General features: G+C 38.4%; 1 protein-coding gene across 1 annotated transcript; it reads left to right on the top strand.

Moving 5' to 3' along the window:
• Positions 1 to 8185, top strand: LOC129442770 (tripartite motif-containing protein 16-like). The gene is made up of 6 exons (XM_073854737.1): positions 1 to 737; positions 3644 to 3739; positions 3874 to 4107; positions 6623 to 6773; positions 6870 to 6926; positions 7153 to 8185. Exons 1-6 carry the CDS (start codon positions 132 to 134, stop codon positions 7671 to 7673), a joined length of 1665 nt encoding a protein of 554 aa, XP_073710838.1. The 5' UTR covers positions 1 to 131; the 3' UTR covers positions 7674 to 8185.
• The last annotated feature ends 9243 nt before the right edge of the window (positions 8186 to 17428 follow it).

Below are 17428 nucleotides of genomic sequence, written 5' to 3'. Positions count from 1 at the left end.
GAACTTCCTAAACTAGAGCGGCGGTTTCAAGCGTCACAACTCTACTAATGAAGCTGGTACAGATCGATCAATACCGACCTCACATCAAGCGTTATTTGACATGAAGTGCTGTTCTTTGTGGATTTACATCTATGTGTAACAGTAAAATGGCACACGCAAGTTTCTTTCAAGACAAATTTAGTTGTCCCGTATGTCTGGATTTACTGAAAGACGCAGTGACTATTCCATGTGGTCATAGTTATTGTATGGGGTGTATTAAAGACTGCTGGAATAAGGAGGATGAGGAGGGAGTCTACAGCTGCCCTCAGTGCAGGCACATTTTTAATCCAAGACCTGCTTTATATAAGAATGTGATGTTTGCTGAAGTTGTGGAGGAGCTCAAGAACACAAAACGTAAAATAATTGCTGGTCCTTCTGATAGCTGTTCTGCTGACCCTGAAGATGTGAAACAGTGTGACATATGTACTGGGAGAAAAGACAAAGCTGTAAAGTTCTGTCTATTCTGTCGTGAACACTACTGTCAAACTCACTTTAAACTACACAACGAGTTTCACTCAAGTAAACGTCACAAGGTAACTGATGCCAGTGGACGACTGAGGATGATCTGCCCTCAACATGACCGAGTGTTAGAGGTTTTCTGCCGTACTGACCAGCAGTGCATTTGTTTGCTCTGTGTTGTGGACGACCATAAAAACCACGATAGTGTATCGGCTGCAGCAGAGAGGACTGAGAAACAGGTATTGCAATTTCTTTACGAAACCACACATTTTTATTCATGATCTAACTTTACTTTGCAGGACATTTTTTTTTTTAAGGAAGTCGCGTCACTGCGCCGCCATGTTTGCAACTCCTTGGGTACTGCGCATGCCCCATCCATGATTTGATTAAAGATAATGAGCATACACAAATTTTTTAAAAATAATGAAGCTCACAGATAAGTCATTTGTTAATAATACCACAATATTAAAAAAATATATAGTTTTTCATTTCAATTTCATTGCGACTTTAAAGCTCACATAACACATGCTGTTTTTGCTTTTCACATGTTAATCTTGAGTACCTAACCTATAGAGTTAGTATTACATCCTTTATATATCCAAAAAATCTTTAGTTTTATCAAATTTATAAAGTAGAGATCAGCTTTACTGATTTTTTTTTCGAATAAATCCGAGCTCCTGGGGGTGTACCGTGGAAGAGCAAGCAACACACAAAACGTTATCCCACTCTGGATTACTACATGTTCGTTTTGTTTACATGCACTTGCGCACCATTTGCCAACACACACAGACATTTGATGCAGTTTAGCTTACCGCTTGCGATGGTTGGGGCCGCCCCATTTCAACGAAACCCAGCTTTAAACAAACAAACAAACACGCTCAACTCCGCTGCTACCCCGGATAAACAAAGTATCTTTCCATAATGCTGGCTTCTTTAGGAAGCAGAACAAGCTTAAATTTCCCTCACAAACAATTTCCCTGATGTTGATTTCGTGTCAGTTCTTGGTTGATGTGTGTGCACGTTATACCGGTTGCGGTTTGTGTCTATATAAGGACTTCCACTGTACGTCCTGTCCTGTACTAAAACTGCCCATAAAAGAAACAAGGGCTGTGCGAAAAAGCGGCTGCGATTCTCATGCATGTTTCATCAGTAAAGCCGATTCCTTGATTGGTATTAAATCGCCATCAGCTGCTTTCAGGTGGAGCGGCATTTACTACACAGAGCCGCAGCCCACAGAGAAGCCAGGCAAAACCGCATAGACCATCGAAGTCTATTTTCCTCGACTATGAACGCAACTTTGCCTATCTTCTCTGTGAACTACGGCTCTGTGTAGTAAATGCCACTCCACCTGAAAGCAGCTGATGGCGATTTAATACCAATCAAGGAATTGTCTTTACTGATGAGACACGCATGAGCACCGCAGGTGTCTTTTGTTTTTTTTGATAAGTGACAACCGGAAAAGTGCCCTTCGTGTGCTGCTTGGATATAATTACAACAGCAAGCGGTATATCAATGACTCGGAAAGCGAGGTGAATAACTAGAAAAATAACACTTGATAATGAAATTTTTTCATGGACGCACAGACTTTTATCCGACTGTGCGGGATGCCCGTTATGAGGCGGAGTTACTGTGTCTATTAGTCACATTTCATTACAAGATTAAATTGATGATTTTTATCAAAACACAAACTACATGACTCATTTTACAATCCCACTAGCATGTTATTTAAACAAAATAAAATCTTTTAATTTCAGTGTGTAAGCTGGCATTTTTATGCACACTTTTATGTCATTGGCTATATGCCACTGCTGTAAAGGCTTATTGCACTATTACTGTTAACAATTATTCAGTTGATTGATTGTAAATTTAAACGATCATCGAATATGGAAATTGCATAATTTGACATCCCTGGACTAATTGTTTGCAGACTAAAAGTTTTTCTTTACGTCATACACTCACCTAAAGGATTATTAGGAACACTATACTAATACTGTGTTTGACCCCCTTTCGCCTTCAGAACTGCCTTGATTCTATGTGGCATTGATTCAACAAGGTGCTGAAAGCATTCTTTAGAAATGTTGGCCCATATTGATAGGATAGCATCTTGCAGTTGGAGATTTGTGGGATACACATCCAGGGCACGAAGCTCCCGTTCCACCACATCCCAAAGATGCTCTATTGGGTAGAGATCTGGTGACTGTGGGGGCCATTTTAGTATACAAGGCACGATGGATCCATGTTCTCATTCTGTTTACGCCAAATTCTGACTCTAGCATCTAAATGTCTCAACAGAATTCGAGACTCATCAGACCAGGCAACATTTTTCCAGACTTCAACTGTCCAATTTTGGTGAGCTCATGGAAATTCTATTTGTAGTGGAGATGAATGGTACCCGGTGGGGTCTTCTGCTGTTGTAGCCCATCCGCCTCAAGGTTGTGCGTGTTGTGGCTTTACAAATGCTTTGCTGCATACTTCGGTTGTAATGTGTGGTTATTTCAGTCAAAGTTGCTCTTCTACCAGCTTGAATCAGTCGGCCCATTCTCCTCTGACCTCTAGCATCAACAAGGCATTTTCGCCCACAGGACTGCCGCATACTGGATGTTTTTCCCATTTCACACCATTCTTTGTAAACCCTAGAAATGGCTGTGTGTGAAAATCTCAGTAACTGAGCAGATTGTGAAATACTCAGACCGCCCTGTCTGGCACCAACACCCATGCCACGCTCAAAATTGCTCAAATCACCTTTCTTTCCCATTCTGACATTCAGTTTGGAGTTCAGGAGATTGTCTTGACCAGGACCACACCCCTAAATGCATTAAAGCAACTGCCATCTGATTGGTTGATTAGATAATTCCATTAATGAGAAATTGAACGGGTGTTCCTAATAATCCTTTAGGTGAGTGTGTGTGTGTGTACTGTGTATAATGCATATGTGTGTTATATTCACACACATGCATGTATAATTAAATAATTATAATTATGTATAATATAAATTATAAATATAAAAATGTGTATATGTACATATATTTCTTAAATGCATATACTTGCATCTGTGTGTATTTATAAATGTATAATTATTATACACAGTACACGCACATATATGATGTAAACAAAAACTTTTAAATCCATGCTTGCGTATTTACAGACACTTTTGGGAGACACACAGAGAAAAGTTCAACAGAGCATCCAGGAGAGAGAGGAGGAGATTCAGGATCTGAGAGAGGCTGTGAGGTCTCATAAGGTGAGTTTTAAACGGATAAATATCTGCTGACGGCTGGCAGCTTCAAATACAGTTTAGTTTCTTCTTCAGTGATTTAGATCTTAAAGTCTCGATGTGGATCACAGTCTGTATCAGTAAAATGTGTGTCTTAACAGAGATCTGCACAGACAGTAGTGGAGGAAAGTGAGGGGATCTTCACTGAGCTGATCCACTCTATTGAGAGACTTCGCTCGGAGGTGACACAGCTGATAAGAGATCAGGAAGAGACTGCAGTGAGCCGAGCTGAAGGACTCTTAAAGCAACTGGAGCAGGAGATGTCTGATGTGAGGAAAAAAGACGCTGAGCTGAAGCAGCTATCATGCATAGATGACCACATTCAATTCTTGCAGGTAACCAAAGTCTGGAATCTCACTTCTGTTCTTAACAGTTATTGCATATTATGTGCTAGTTAGTAGCTCCAGAAAAACACCAAGAAAAGGATGCATAAAAGACATAAAATGATTGCATATAACACAGATACATTTAAAATGCTACTGTAGATCAATTAAGTCTGATTGTATTTCAGTCCAGTTAAGAAAGTTTTTAGATAATAAAGATTAGAGCCTGACCGATACATCTGTCCCAGATATAACTGTATCGGCGTATAAGCCGCAGATATACAGCCAAAATATGAAGTCAAAATGTTCAATAAATAACCTTAACAACTAATACTTTCCTCTTCACTTAATTCGTTTAAAATCACAAAGATAACAACAAATGCCCTTTCAATAGAAAAAAATATCCCACCTTTAATATCTGAGCAAATTTAAAATACAAACCTTGCCAACGAACTATGAGGCAAAAAAAAATCGATCATTATTAGTAACCGATGTAAAATGTTAAATTAACCGAGGTTTTGATTTTAGGTCAAATCGTTCAGCCCTAGCATGTCGTAGTGAGGACGCGTGCATCATCACAACAAAAGTTATGGTTCAGCTCTTTAAAGAGCCACACAGATCCAAAATCGAAACTAACCTTTATTGCAGTGTGTCATGTAGCTGTTCATCAATGTAAACAACGTGTAAAGTAGTTTAACCAAAATGTGCACGATTAATAAAGTTATTGACTTCTAAAGCAGGGAGTTGACTCTGAATCGCTGAAACGAGTCTTCCACGTCACACGAACGCATCCACGTCACATGAGATACTAATCTCCACCTACAGCCTTGCCTGCGGGAGAAACGAAAACTGTGACCCACCCACAGCTAGTTAGTGTGTGTAAACATCAGCTCACGCTGTGTTTTCAGTTTGTGTTGTTTTCACTACCAAATGAGACTTTTTCAAGGAGGGATATACTAAACGTGTTTGGCTGTGAAGAATCAGTGGTTAAAGTTTATTTTTAACTGAGGGATTTAGACGTTTGGCAATGAAAGATGGTTCAGTACCCACTTTATTTAGAACAACATGTGTCTCGTAACCACAACCTGTAAGTATGATTATAGCTACATACTTGCTTAAATGAGTGTAAAATGTCTATCATCATTTTTATTGCTTGGATTAATGATGAATGATGTCATTGTCAGTCAGAGAGTCACGTTAGCAAACTTACGGTTTGCTATGACCCGGTTAGCTTACATGAATGCTTAAATGAGTGTAAATTTGTTAGTTTCGATCATCGTTTCTATTGCTTGGATTAATGTTGAATGATGTCGTTGTTTAAACTGTTAATTTACTCTCAGAGAGTCATGTTAGCAAACGGCTAACGCATGCTTATTTACGGTTTTGCTATGACCCGGTTAGTTTAGATAAATGCTTAAATGAGTGTAAAATTGTTAGTTTCAATCGTCGTTTGTATTGTTTGGGTTAATGATGAATGATGTTGTGTGTTTAAACTGTTCATTTACTGTCAGAGAGTCATGTTAGCAAACGGCTAACGCATGCTTACTTGCGGTTTTGCTATGACCTGGTTAGTTTACATAAATGCTTAAATGAGTGTAAAATGTTAGTTTCAATCATCATTGTTATTGCCTGGATTAATGATGAATGATGTGTGTTGATGTTGACAATGTCTTCTCAGTAAATCATGTTAGCACGAGGTCAATACATGTTGCACTATTGTTGGTCTGTGCCACTGATCTGTGATGTGTGCGACTGATCTGTGATGTGTGCAAATACACTCTGTCAGTTGACCAATCAGAGCAGAGTAGGCTACTGAAAGGTGGGGTTTAGGCAGACTGAGTCGTTTAACGCCTTCACACGAATCGTTTGGGGATCTCTGAGAAATGGGGTAATTTTAAATGTATATTTTGAGAAAATTACAGTGTTTTTTGACCTTGCATGCATTTAAACCTGTTGTCCCGGACTTATAAACAGTGATAGGATGCTTAAAATTGTCATCTTACTGGCTCTTTAAAACGAGAGATTTACATGCATATCAACATTCACGACGAGAAGTGTTGCAAACTAGATAAAAACATTGTGCAGTACATTACACATTAGCCTACATCAGTATGTTGTCAGTCAAGTATTGCCTTCTTAATGGTAAGTTGTGGTAACTTATTTGTGAAGTACATAACTTACTGTAAAGTTAATAACAATTACTCCATAAGTTTCATTTTCAATACAAGTCTAATATAAAGTTATTCTCTTCAAAACTGCCAATGATTGAAGTTATATATATTGTTCTGTTTGTGTTTTGTCAAGTTTACTGTTTTGTGCACCTATATAGTGTATTCTATGTACAGTACTGTAGTGTGTATATACTGTAGTATTTGTGTACTGTACTATAATATACACATAGAATATCGGCAGATATATCGTTATCGGGCTTTTTACCCACTAATACCTGTTTCGGTATGCCCCCCCCCCAAAAAAAAAGCATATCGGTTGGGCTCTAATAAAGATATTTGTGTGTTTGCTTTTGCAGAGTTGTCGGTCTCTTTCTGCAGCTTCTGAATCTAAAGTCTCACGCAACTTTTCTCTCCTTTCGTTTGATGATGTAAGAAAATCTGTCTCTCAATTGAAAGACAAAGTGGAGAATTTCTGTAGAGACGAGATAGAAAAGATGTCTGATAGAGGTAAAGTAGCAGACTTAGTTACTATAAGAAATATTTGTCATAATTATATAGTTACCTTGTTATTTATATTTATGTTATATCTCTTTATGCTCTTAGTTACACACATCACAATTTTATCTGATGAACCCAAGACCAGGAAGGAGTTTTTGAAATGTAAGACATTTTAAAAACATTTTTTACTGTATATCCACAAATACATAAGAATAAAAAAATTTATTTTGATAGATCAGTAATTTCCACTGAATTTCATTCATTTAAAAATTATAAATAATATATTAAACAAACCTATCAACAAAATATTTATATATGAAAATGTATAGTTTTTAATTAAAGTTTTTTTTTTTTTAACTGCTGCAATTGTTTGTTTTATCTCTACTAGATTCTAGTCAGTTCACACTGGATTCAAACACTGTGAATAAACGCCTTTGTCTGTCTGATTGGAACAAAACGGTTACTCACACCAATACGGACCAACCTTATCCTGATCATCCAGACAGATTTAATTACTGGTGGCAGGTGTTGTGTAAAGAGAGTGTGACTGGACGCTGTTACTGGGAGGTTGAGTGGAGTGGGAATGATGGTGTTCATGTATCAGTCTCATATAAGAGCATCAGCAGGAAGGGAAATGGTTATGAGTGTGTATTTGGAGGAAATAGTCCGTCCTGGTGTTTGTTCTGCTTACCAACCAGCTACTTTTTTATGCAGAATGGTAAACGGACCAAACTCCCTGTGTCCATCAGTTGCTCTAGAATAGGAGTGTTTCTGGATCACACGGCAGGCACTCTGGCCTACTACGGAGTCTCCGACACGATGACCCTCATCCACAAAGTCCAAACTACTTTTACGCAGCCTCTCTATCCTGGGTTTTTTGTTAAAAATGGATCTAAAATAAAGTTGTAGAATTGCACAAAACGGATGTGCAAAGATTGAAGTTATTTTGAATGTTAAGAAAATTACATTCCACACTATTGTATATAGTGCTGTTACAGAGCCAAGAGTAAAAATTACTTTTATTTCAAAAATAATTTAATCACTTCAAGTTCAGAAGATGTTTATTTGGCATTGCTTTATTGAGCATTTAACAAATACCGTGATATTGCCTTAATTACAAATTAATAGTTAAAACAAATATATTGGTTATTTTGACATAGTGAAATTATTTTGAAGTCATGGTCTCGATAAGTCCACTTTTCAACTGTTCTGCTGAATCTTAAAATTGTTCATGTTATAGAACTGATGATTGTTTTATTTTCACACAGTGGACAAAATTAAAATGCAATGTTGTCAGGATGGTTGTATGTTGAATACAGAAATGTATCTGCCATGATCATATCACATACATATCACATACATAATGATCATACATTTCTTTTGTAAAGACAAAAATTAAAAATCTATTTTGTTGCTCAATCTATCAGTCTGTTAATGTGTATGAGGCATTTAAGTCCCCCATAATTTCTGACCCTGACACTTAAGACACTTCTAGTGTTACCACCTTATTCTTGATAATTATAGGAACTTTTTGAAAATTAACATAACATAAAAGCAATTTTGCAATGCATAAAATGGCTAGCTACAAAAAGTATATTTTATTATATATTACAACAATGTTACAGAAACTTTTTCGGCGTGCGGCCCCCTTGTGTATACGGTGCATCCCTTCATGCCCCCAAAGAAAATTTATGACATAAAACATTCAAAAACGTAAAATTTGAATTAAACAAAACATATCAAATTATACATTGTTTTTTTAGGTTTAATTACACAGAATGTATGATAAATGTATGTATTTTATAATATAATGTGATTGACCTGGGCCCCCAGTTTGAGAATTACTGCCCTAGGGCTTACAGGGGAGAAAAATTTCAAAGGACCCCCTTAAAATTCTTACAGTTCCTAAGTAGGGTTGCATAACGATTAATCGTGATGAATCTATTGCAGAATAAAGGTTTTTGTTTACACCATTTATTTGTTTGAACTGTGAATTATAATTATGTATATATAAATATAGACACATTCATGTATCATTTTAAGAAAAAAAATATTTATATATTAAGGATTTATATTTATATATAATATAAATTATACATAAATATACAAATGTATATACCCATGTAAACATATCTTAAATGTATACATGCATGTGTGTGTGTATTTATTTATACAAAGTTATTATACACAGTACACGCACATATATGAACAAAAACCTTTATTCTGCAATAGATTAATTGTGATTAATCGTTATGCAACCCTTTTACTTAGCATATTCTTACCTTAATAAAATGAGAAAGAGAAAATTGATGCACACTAATATTATGTCACAGCTGTGTGAAATACCGCTGCTTGTGTTGTTAGTAAACATAATGCACAATGATTTGTATATGTAAGGGCTTTCTTGGATATGTCAGTACAATTGATGAAATAAGCTCACGCAACTTTCATTTAAAAAAAATGAAAAGGGCTGAAAGACACCACGCTGAACACTATGGGTTTGCGCTAGAAGTCAGGGACGATGTAAAAACATTGTCCGTTTCTCAACTGAAAGTCTTGCAAGCTCCCGAGGCCGCATTAGTAGGCTCACACATCAAAGTCTTATAACAGAATATTAACAATTATAAAGTTGACACTTATAAATTTAGGTGTGGTTTCTCGGACAGGGATTAGACTAGTCCTAAATTAAAATGAATGTAAGAGCTTTCCAAGCTGAAAACCACTTGCACTGAGATATCTTAAAATACATCAGTGCCCTTTGTTTTGCCTCAAAATGGACACAGGTAATGTTTAGTAAGGCATGTTTGTTAAAACTAGTTATATTTTCTTATTAAACTAAGGTCTAGTCCTGGTTTAAGATAATCCCTGTAAGTGAAACCACCCCTCTGGTAGAATGCGTTTTCGACTAAAAGACAAGCACAAACGTTTTGCATCCTGTTTACTCCTGTATTTAGCATCATTACCCTAACCTGATCTGATTGACCAAAACGCATCTTACCAAGTGTAAACAGAGCCTAAAACAATCCTGCTTAACCAGTTAAAAACAGACATCATGTTTAGGCTGGTTGTAGGTGTTTTGTTCAGCAAGTATGCATTTGAACCATGTGATGTTTTCCATCCGATGTCCTGTCGAAATTGGTATTGAAATATAAACCTCTGGATGTCTAGTTTATAAATATTGTACAGTATGTTTACTTGATAGGCAAAGAAACGGTCTGATACATTTTGTTTTAGCCTGTAACATCATAACACAACTGTTTGTAAAATGGGTTTAGATTCATGCTAATATTTAAAGGATTCATATAAATATGACCAGTTTTCATTGGTGAATTTGGTAAAAATATACATTACATTATAATAATGATGGGGTTTTGCTAGGGTTAACGATAGGGGCTGAGAATGATTTATATTATTCTGGTTTTACTGCAGATAAAACCTAAAATACTATGGTATTAATTTTTATATTCCTGCATTTAGTGGATATTCTGTAAATGCCAAAATAGGACATGTGTTAAAAAGCATTCAACATCATGTTTACCCAAATGACAAAATACTATAGTATATTATAGTAAAATTACCATAGAAATATGTGGTAAAATTACTCTAGTAAATACTATAGTGTTTTTGAACCATGCTATCGTAAATATACTACAGTAAACCGTATTAAAAGTACTTTAGTAATTTATAGTAATCTAACTAAATGAAGTAAAATTATTACTCTAGCAAATACTATACTATCCTATAGTATACAATACACTATAGTTTACTGTAGTAAGAACTAAAGTATACTATGGTACTTACTAGAGTTTATCAGTTTACTATAGTTCATACTATGGTATGTGTAGTAAATACTATAGTTTACAACAGTATTTTTTCATGTGGGTAGGCATTATAGTTGGGCTGATACACTTGCAGTAGTGTTTGTAGTGTACTCTAAGTGAAAGGCTTTTATTAGCTGTGAATGTGCACAAAACACAGGTAAGCCACACCTCACAGACACACCTGTTTTGCACACGTCTCTCCAACAAATTTCCATGAGACTGTGTTGGCAGTTTAGTTGAGAGGAAACAAAACGTAGATGTTATTGAGCTGTTGTGTTTCTGTCAATCTGTACATACAGCAAAATGGCATATGTTACCAGTCGGAGTGAACCACTAACTTCCCTCCCTAAGTTCCACCTCGAGGAGGTCCCCAAAAGTACCCCAATGACCAAGCACACGAGGACAGGGTAAAATTAAGACAATCTTTATTAGATTAATTAAAAATATAGTTGGGAAGGGAAAGGGGAATTTAAAATAACGTCTTGTTCCTTTTTCTTGCAGGGGAGGAGAGGGCCAGGTGCCAGGGGTAAGGACACCCACAGAGAGGGGAAAGGGGGACGGAGCTCCTTCATCCAATGGTCGGTATGTATTTCCTCCTGGGGGTCCCTTGGTCCTCTGCCTTGTTTATCGTTGACACGTGGCACCCTCCTTTTCACCTGGAGGCAGAAATGAAACACACAATAAGCGGATGGAAGGTCAAGAGCAACTACCTGCACCCCGTCAAGGGGTATGCTCCGTGATTCCAAGTGGGGCGTCCTTGTCTCACTTCTGCTTTCTACCGGACACTGAGTCCGTAACTCCCTCCCGGTAGACTGGGGGTGAATGTCTCGCGGGCCACGGCGCGGGCCCCTGAGAACACAAGTGATCTACCCAGGTAAGTATTGCCGTTAGTTCTGTCGTGAGAATAACTTGTTCCTCTGTTTGCCTCTTTCCACAGGGTACTGGAATGACGTCCTTCCGTCCGCGGACCCACGGTCTTCACAACTCGACCCGGAGGCCCCTACAGTCACAGGTAAGAGACAGGGCTGACGGAGTAGGGATAACTCTGCATGTCGATTCGGGGTGCTCTAGGCCGTAGTGGAGGCACGCTGGGCTGGACTGACAAAGGTGCAAGGTAAATATAACTTTTGGCTCAATTTGGGTAATACTCCGTGGTTCACTGGGCGGACGGCTCTGAACTTGCAAGGCTTTCAAGGTAAGTATAGCTTTTAGCTCGATTCTAATAATGCGCTGGCTCACTGGGCGTGCTGTTCTGGACTTGCAAGACTTTTGAGGCAAGTATAGCTTTTAGCTCGATTCTGGTAATGCTCTGTGGTTCACTGGGCGTGCGGTTCTGAACTTGCAAGGCTTTTTTCAGGCAAGTATGACTCTTAGCTCGATTCTGGTAATACTCTGTGATTCACTGGGCATGCTGTTCTGGATTTACAAGACTTTTAAGATAAGTATAGCTTTTAGCTCGATTCTAATCACACTCAGAGGCTTCACATTCAGGTATTTCAACAGGGGCAAAAGAAACCATATGTCCCCTAGGCTTGGGTCAAGGACTAGGAAGGGCGGTCATTACCCACTTCCAACTGCTACTCGTCGGACCGAGCACGGCCAGTGTCTTCCTGGAAGAAGGGTGTAGATGTAACCACAATGCTGCATCCTTGCAGTCAGCTGGACACGTTCGCTTCCCATTCCTTTCCAGGGCCAGGGAGGCACCTAAATCAGTGAGGCAGATGGCTGGACTTTCTCCCCAGTACCAGACATGCACACAACAGTTAGACTGGTTTGCAACAGTTTCTCCACTCCCCTTATCACAGTATGGTCTTTCCACAATACCTCTCTCGCTGTACTCACTCACTTCTTTCGAGCCGGGGCACACCGGCGGGGGTTGTAGAATGATAAATACTCGATGGTAGTTGCACCACAGCAGTACACGGAACACCCACAGTGATTTTCTTGACCTAGAAGCGGGTATAGGCAACAGGAGACACGGCACAGCACTGCAATACTTCAGGTGCACACACGTCAATAAAGCACACTCACTCACTGCAATCCACACTATTAGTGATTGGTAAGGCCAATACTTCCACACAAGGTCAAGTTCCACATTGAGGGAAACGTTGAGATCACTGCCACGGGCAGTGGTATAGGTGTCGCGGGTCCCCACACAATGGTATGCGTGCCCTGCAATCCTCTGGCTCACCCACCGGCTTCGTCCTCCACGGTGGGGCCACTGAACAATAACAACACTCCACACAAGAATTTAATCTCCGTTTTCTGATGTCTCAGTGAAAGTAAACAAACCTCTTGTACTCAGTCTTCGTAACGTTTGTCTCCCTTCCTCCGTGTCGTACTTTCTCTTTCAACAGCTCTCCAGAAAGCCCACAACACTGCAGTATTTCCGCCCAGAGATCGTCTCTCTTTGCAGCCTTCAAGATAACATGCACACACAGGTAAATCCTTCAAATGTAGCTTTCTTCAAACCTGTTTTGACAAATCGTCTCCAAATCCTTCATCCGCTTCAGTGTATCCTCTCCGTTGTTTCTGCCCGTTTGCCTTGTCTCTGTAACATATACGCAACTTCGCCGCAGCGCCTCTTTCCAACCATCCACAAGCACCCTTCCTGTGTTTCACACGCTTCCTTTATACTCCTCACAGCGTATGAATTGCCCAGTCAACATTAGCCACCTCATCACACACACCTGATGCGTATTACTCCTGATCTCGTTGCCCGGGGTTACCCGGAAGTGACGGGTGTTTGCGTAAATCGGTCCGGGTGGAACTTTTCCTCCCAGCTTTAGTTCCGCCCTAAATCTCACTCGTGACATAGGGCAGTTTTTCTCAGGAACAGTTCAGATGTTCAGTGTGTCTGGATCTAAAGAAGGATCTGATGACCTTTGCCTGTGGACACCACTACTGTGAGAACTGTTTTACAGGCTACTGCTATCAGGATGAGAAGAGAGTCTACATATGTCCTCAGTGCATCCACGCTTTCTCTCCAAGACCTGCTCACTGTTATCCTGGACATGATTGTGTGCATTGTGACGCATGTACTGAATACAAAGCTGTCAAGTCCTATCTGGAGTGTCTGAAATCTTACTGTCAGAATCACCTTGAACAACACGAGTATCTTTTTAAAGACAGGAGACACAATCTGATAAATCCGACTAGATGTCTTTGTAAAATGATCTGCCCAACCAATCTCATGCTATAGTCAGGAGCCAGTCCAACACAGAACCCTTGACATCCTCAGCTGTGAACAACAGTTTAATGACTAAACTCCCTGTGTCCTCCAGTTGCTCTAGAATAGGAGTGTTTGTGGATCACAGTGCAGGAACTGTGTCCTTTTACAACGTCTCTCACAAAATGGACCTCATCCACAGAGTCCAAATTAAATTCACTCAACCTCTCTATCCTGTGTTTACTGTTTTTAAAGGAACCACAGTGATGCTGGGTCATCACACAGAATAGATCAGCTCTCGCAACTGGACAACACGCACTCACTTGATCAAGATGACTTTTGGGCAGGATAATGATCACCTGTAATTGGTTGTTTGATTTAATCAGTGACACGCATAATCTTTTGTTCCAAAATCTGTGTCCAGTCAATTTAGGTAGAGAAGACTAATTTTATTATGACCATTATATCAGAGCAGGTAATTTATGTTAAAACATTGTTTGATCCATGCAATAAGCTGCAAACCAAACAATAACACCAATTTTTAAGGAATTAATTTTGTTTTGTAATTTGACTTTTTTGACTGTGTTTTGACCCACCATCTAGTGCCGAAATATTTTTGTCCCAATGCCAAACTTACTTGCCGACCTGTAATCTAGATGAAACATCACTAAAATCACTTATTATAAAATGTCCAGTTCTGGTTTTTCATTCTGATTGTTCGAAACGCGTTCTAAGCCGTGATAAAATACCCGGTAACCCCACGGTTCCGACCGCATTTACAGAAGCATCACTGCGCCACTGTTGCTACGTACTGATTTATGAAAATAAACACAATAGTCTTTAATCATTTTTTATTTTTCTACAATTGCACAATTATGGCGACATACAGATAAATGTCAATAAATATTGTTAATAAAGAGAAACACTTTCCTAAGGAGTTCTTTAAGCTCAAATTCATATTTCCGCTATTATCCACTAGGTGGTGATCTTACCCGACTTAAACACTGACGCATTCACTCAACACTAAAAACACAGTGTAAGTTTTGATGATGGCTCTGATGTCCTACAAAAGTTCTTCACAAAAATGGAATTATCTCAGCTTTCAGCTCAAAATTTAAGAGGTGATAAGAGAACAAATGAGGGTAGGATGAAACTTTTTTTTTAAGCTGAGTGTCTGTTCTTTCATTTGATGTTTTATGTTTATTTAAATAAATCATTTTTCTGGAAGCCATTAAACCTAAAACTTTTTTAAAAAAGACTGCTGACGGGGAAAGAGTTAAGCATGCTTCCAAGCATATTTAATCATCACTTCAACAGTTTGCACAATAAAAAAGTTAATGTATATTTTAGATGAATGATGATTTCTATACATAAACACCACAGTCTTAAATCATATTTTTCAATGTGTCTTTGCTGCGTCTGTGTTGGTTGGGAACAGAGTATGTGAGCAGGGTAGAGCGAGGAGTGGAGGAGGAGCGGATTTTGCCAGGAGCGCGGAGCGGATTTTTTGAATGTCGGAGCGTCGTGATTTTCTCTCGCTCCGAAAAAGCTCCACTATCGCTGAGTCACGAGCAAGAACCAAAAACACTGTGAGACAAGGGAGGGGCACTGAAAATGTTTCTAAACATATATTTTGGCCCCAGTTGCATTTGTTTTGTATTGTTTAACTACACAAACATTAACTCTTTCCCCGCCACCATTTTTTTAAAAAAGTTGCCAGCCAGCGCCAGGGTTTTTCATGATTTTCACAAAAGTTTAATGCCTTCCATAAAATTTTCTTCTTCAAATATATTAAAATAAAATATACAAAATTAAAAAAAAGACCCTCTCCTTACAAAAAAAAAAAAAAAACGTTTCATCCTACCTTTAGTAGTTCTCTTGTAATCAGCCTTTGAATATGGGTAGGTTTCTGCAAAAACACCACATTTTGAGCAAAAAGCTGAGATAATTCCATTTTTGTGACAGACTTTTCATCGAGATCCCATTCAGAGCGATCTTTAAAACAGACACAGACATGCAGAAGCTTGCCATAGGACAATACTTCCAGTTTTAAAAAGTTGCGGATAATAGCGGTATTGCGGAAAGACGGAAATACTTGTCATCGGCGGGGAAGCGTTTTCTCTTGATTGACGAGATATCTCGTCAATGGCGGGGAAAGAGTTAATATAATATCATGTTATTTATTATGTTTTTAATTCTATTTTACTGACCCCCTCGCGATTTCTGCCTTTGCATTATATGATGGACGAATTCATAAGTTATTAATACGCACAGTTAAAGAAAGACAGAAATAAAGAGTTTCTGAAATACTACAGTGTAAGGGGGGAAAATACAAATGGATTTTAAAAGTTAATGATGACAAAGAAGAACGCGAGTGCAGGGAGGTGATTACAACATCAAAAGATTACTTAAAAGGCACATGTCAAGAAAACACAAGTTTTCTGCTTACATTTGGAAAGAAAATCTAAAGGTCAGTATTAATACAGCTATAACAACCTAAACCACCAACACAGAAATAAAAAAGCCATTTAAATTTGTAAATAATTTGAGTCATTTACCTTGAAACACTTATGCCATATGCTTTATTAGAGTTGAACAATACATTGCGCATTCTGCTACAGAACTGCAATGGACTCTTTTAACAAGCCAACGAGGTTGATGTTGTTTTAAAAGAGAATTAAAATTTACAATGGAGCAAACGCGGAGCGAGGCGTTTATAAGGAGGGTGTGGGGAGGGAGCGAGGAGCAGAATATTGTACACCCAGAGCAGAGCTTGAGCAGAGATATTATGAAATGCTTTGAGCACGGAGCGCAAATTCTTTTCACTCCACTCCGCTCACATACTCTGGTTGGGAACTGCGCTCTGTTGCAGACACACTTGAGTCTGAGGAACTACTTTGTTTGGCGGAAGAGTAATATTTGTACTAATATTATTAGCACTTATTTGTGTTTTATTTTATTAAATCCTGCTATACATATGAAGTAACAGTTTTATAAAAGCAATAAGCCCTGCGAAGCAGTGGGGTTACAGTGCATTTTATAACAGCTAAGGAGGGTAACAACGCTCCTTAGCTGTTATAAAATGCACTGGTAACCTACTTCTTCTTGGGGCTTATTGCTTTTCCTGTTATAATGTATCCATAATTAACTATGGTGAAAAATTAAAAACAATGAATTCATTCATTTAAAAAAATTTCATGTTGTAAGTTAAAGTATTTTATATTGAATTCTTGCTTTTCTGTCATTTACAGCTGTAATCACAAATTACATATTTTTGTCATTTTTTATGGTCATGACTAGTCTGGCTAACACCAGATCAGTCTCATACAGAATGACTTGCAGTGTGAATAAATTTGCATGCAAGGCAGCATGGGGAAACCTAGGCTAGGTCATGGCTACTTTGACGCTCTTTAGATGCATTGTGTTTTTTAGAAGGATCTGAAAGGACAGAAATGCAATATAATTTACATAACAATAGTATCAGTGGTGTATAAAGACCTGACATAATGAACTGTATTGTTTTTATTAGCTCAGAATGAGCCGTTTTTATTTACATACATCAGTACAGTTTAGGGCTGTTTTTATGACAACATGTTTGTCCTGTTGTCACAGTCTAAAGCCAGGCTCACACTACAGGATTTTTGATCCTAGGTGGGTGTATGTCAGTGGTTCCC

This window comes from Misgurnus anguillicaudatus, chromosome 2 (genome assembly GCF_027580225.2).
Source record: "Misgurnus anguillicaudatus chromosome 2, ASM2758022v2, whole genome shotgun sequence".
Lineage (NCBI taxonomy): Eukaryota > Metazoa > Chordata > Actinopteri > Cypriniformes > Cobitidae > Misgurnus > Misgurnus anguillicaudatus.
This window is presented reverse-complemented; position numbering and strand designations above follow the sequence as displayed.

What these genes read in the sequence shown, in the direction of transcription:
- LOC129442770 (XM_073854737.1), top strand. Translation starts at nt 132, where the DNA reads ATGTGTAACAGTAAAATGGCACACGCAAGTTTCTTTCAAGACAAATTT. An exon ending in AGGCTGTGAGGTCTCATAAG is followed by an intron (nt 3,740 to 3,873) that starts GTGAGTTTTAAA and finishes GTGTCTTAACAG; the next exon opens with AGATCTGCACAGACAGTAGT. An exon ending in AGAAAAGATGTCTGATAGAG is followed by an intron (nt 6,774 to 6,869) that starts GTAAAGTAGCAG and finishes TTATGCTCTTAG; the next exon opens with TTACACACATCACAATTTTA.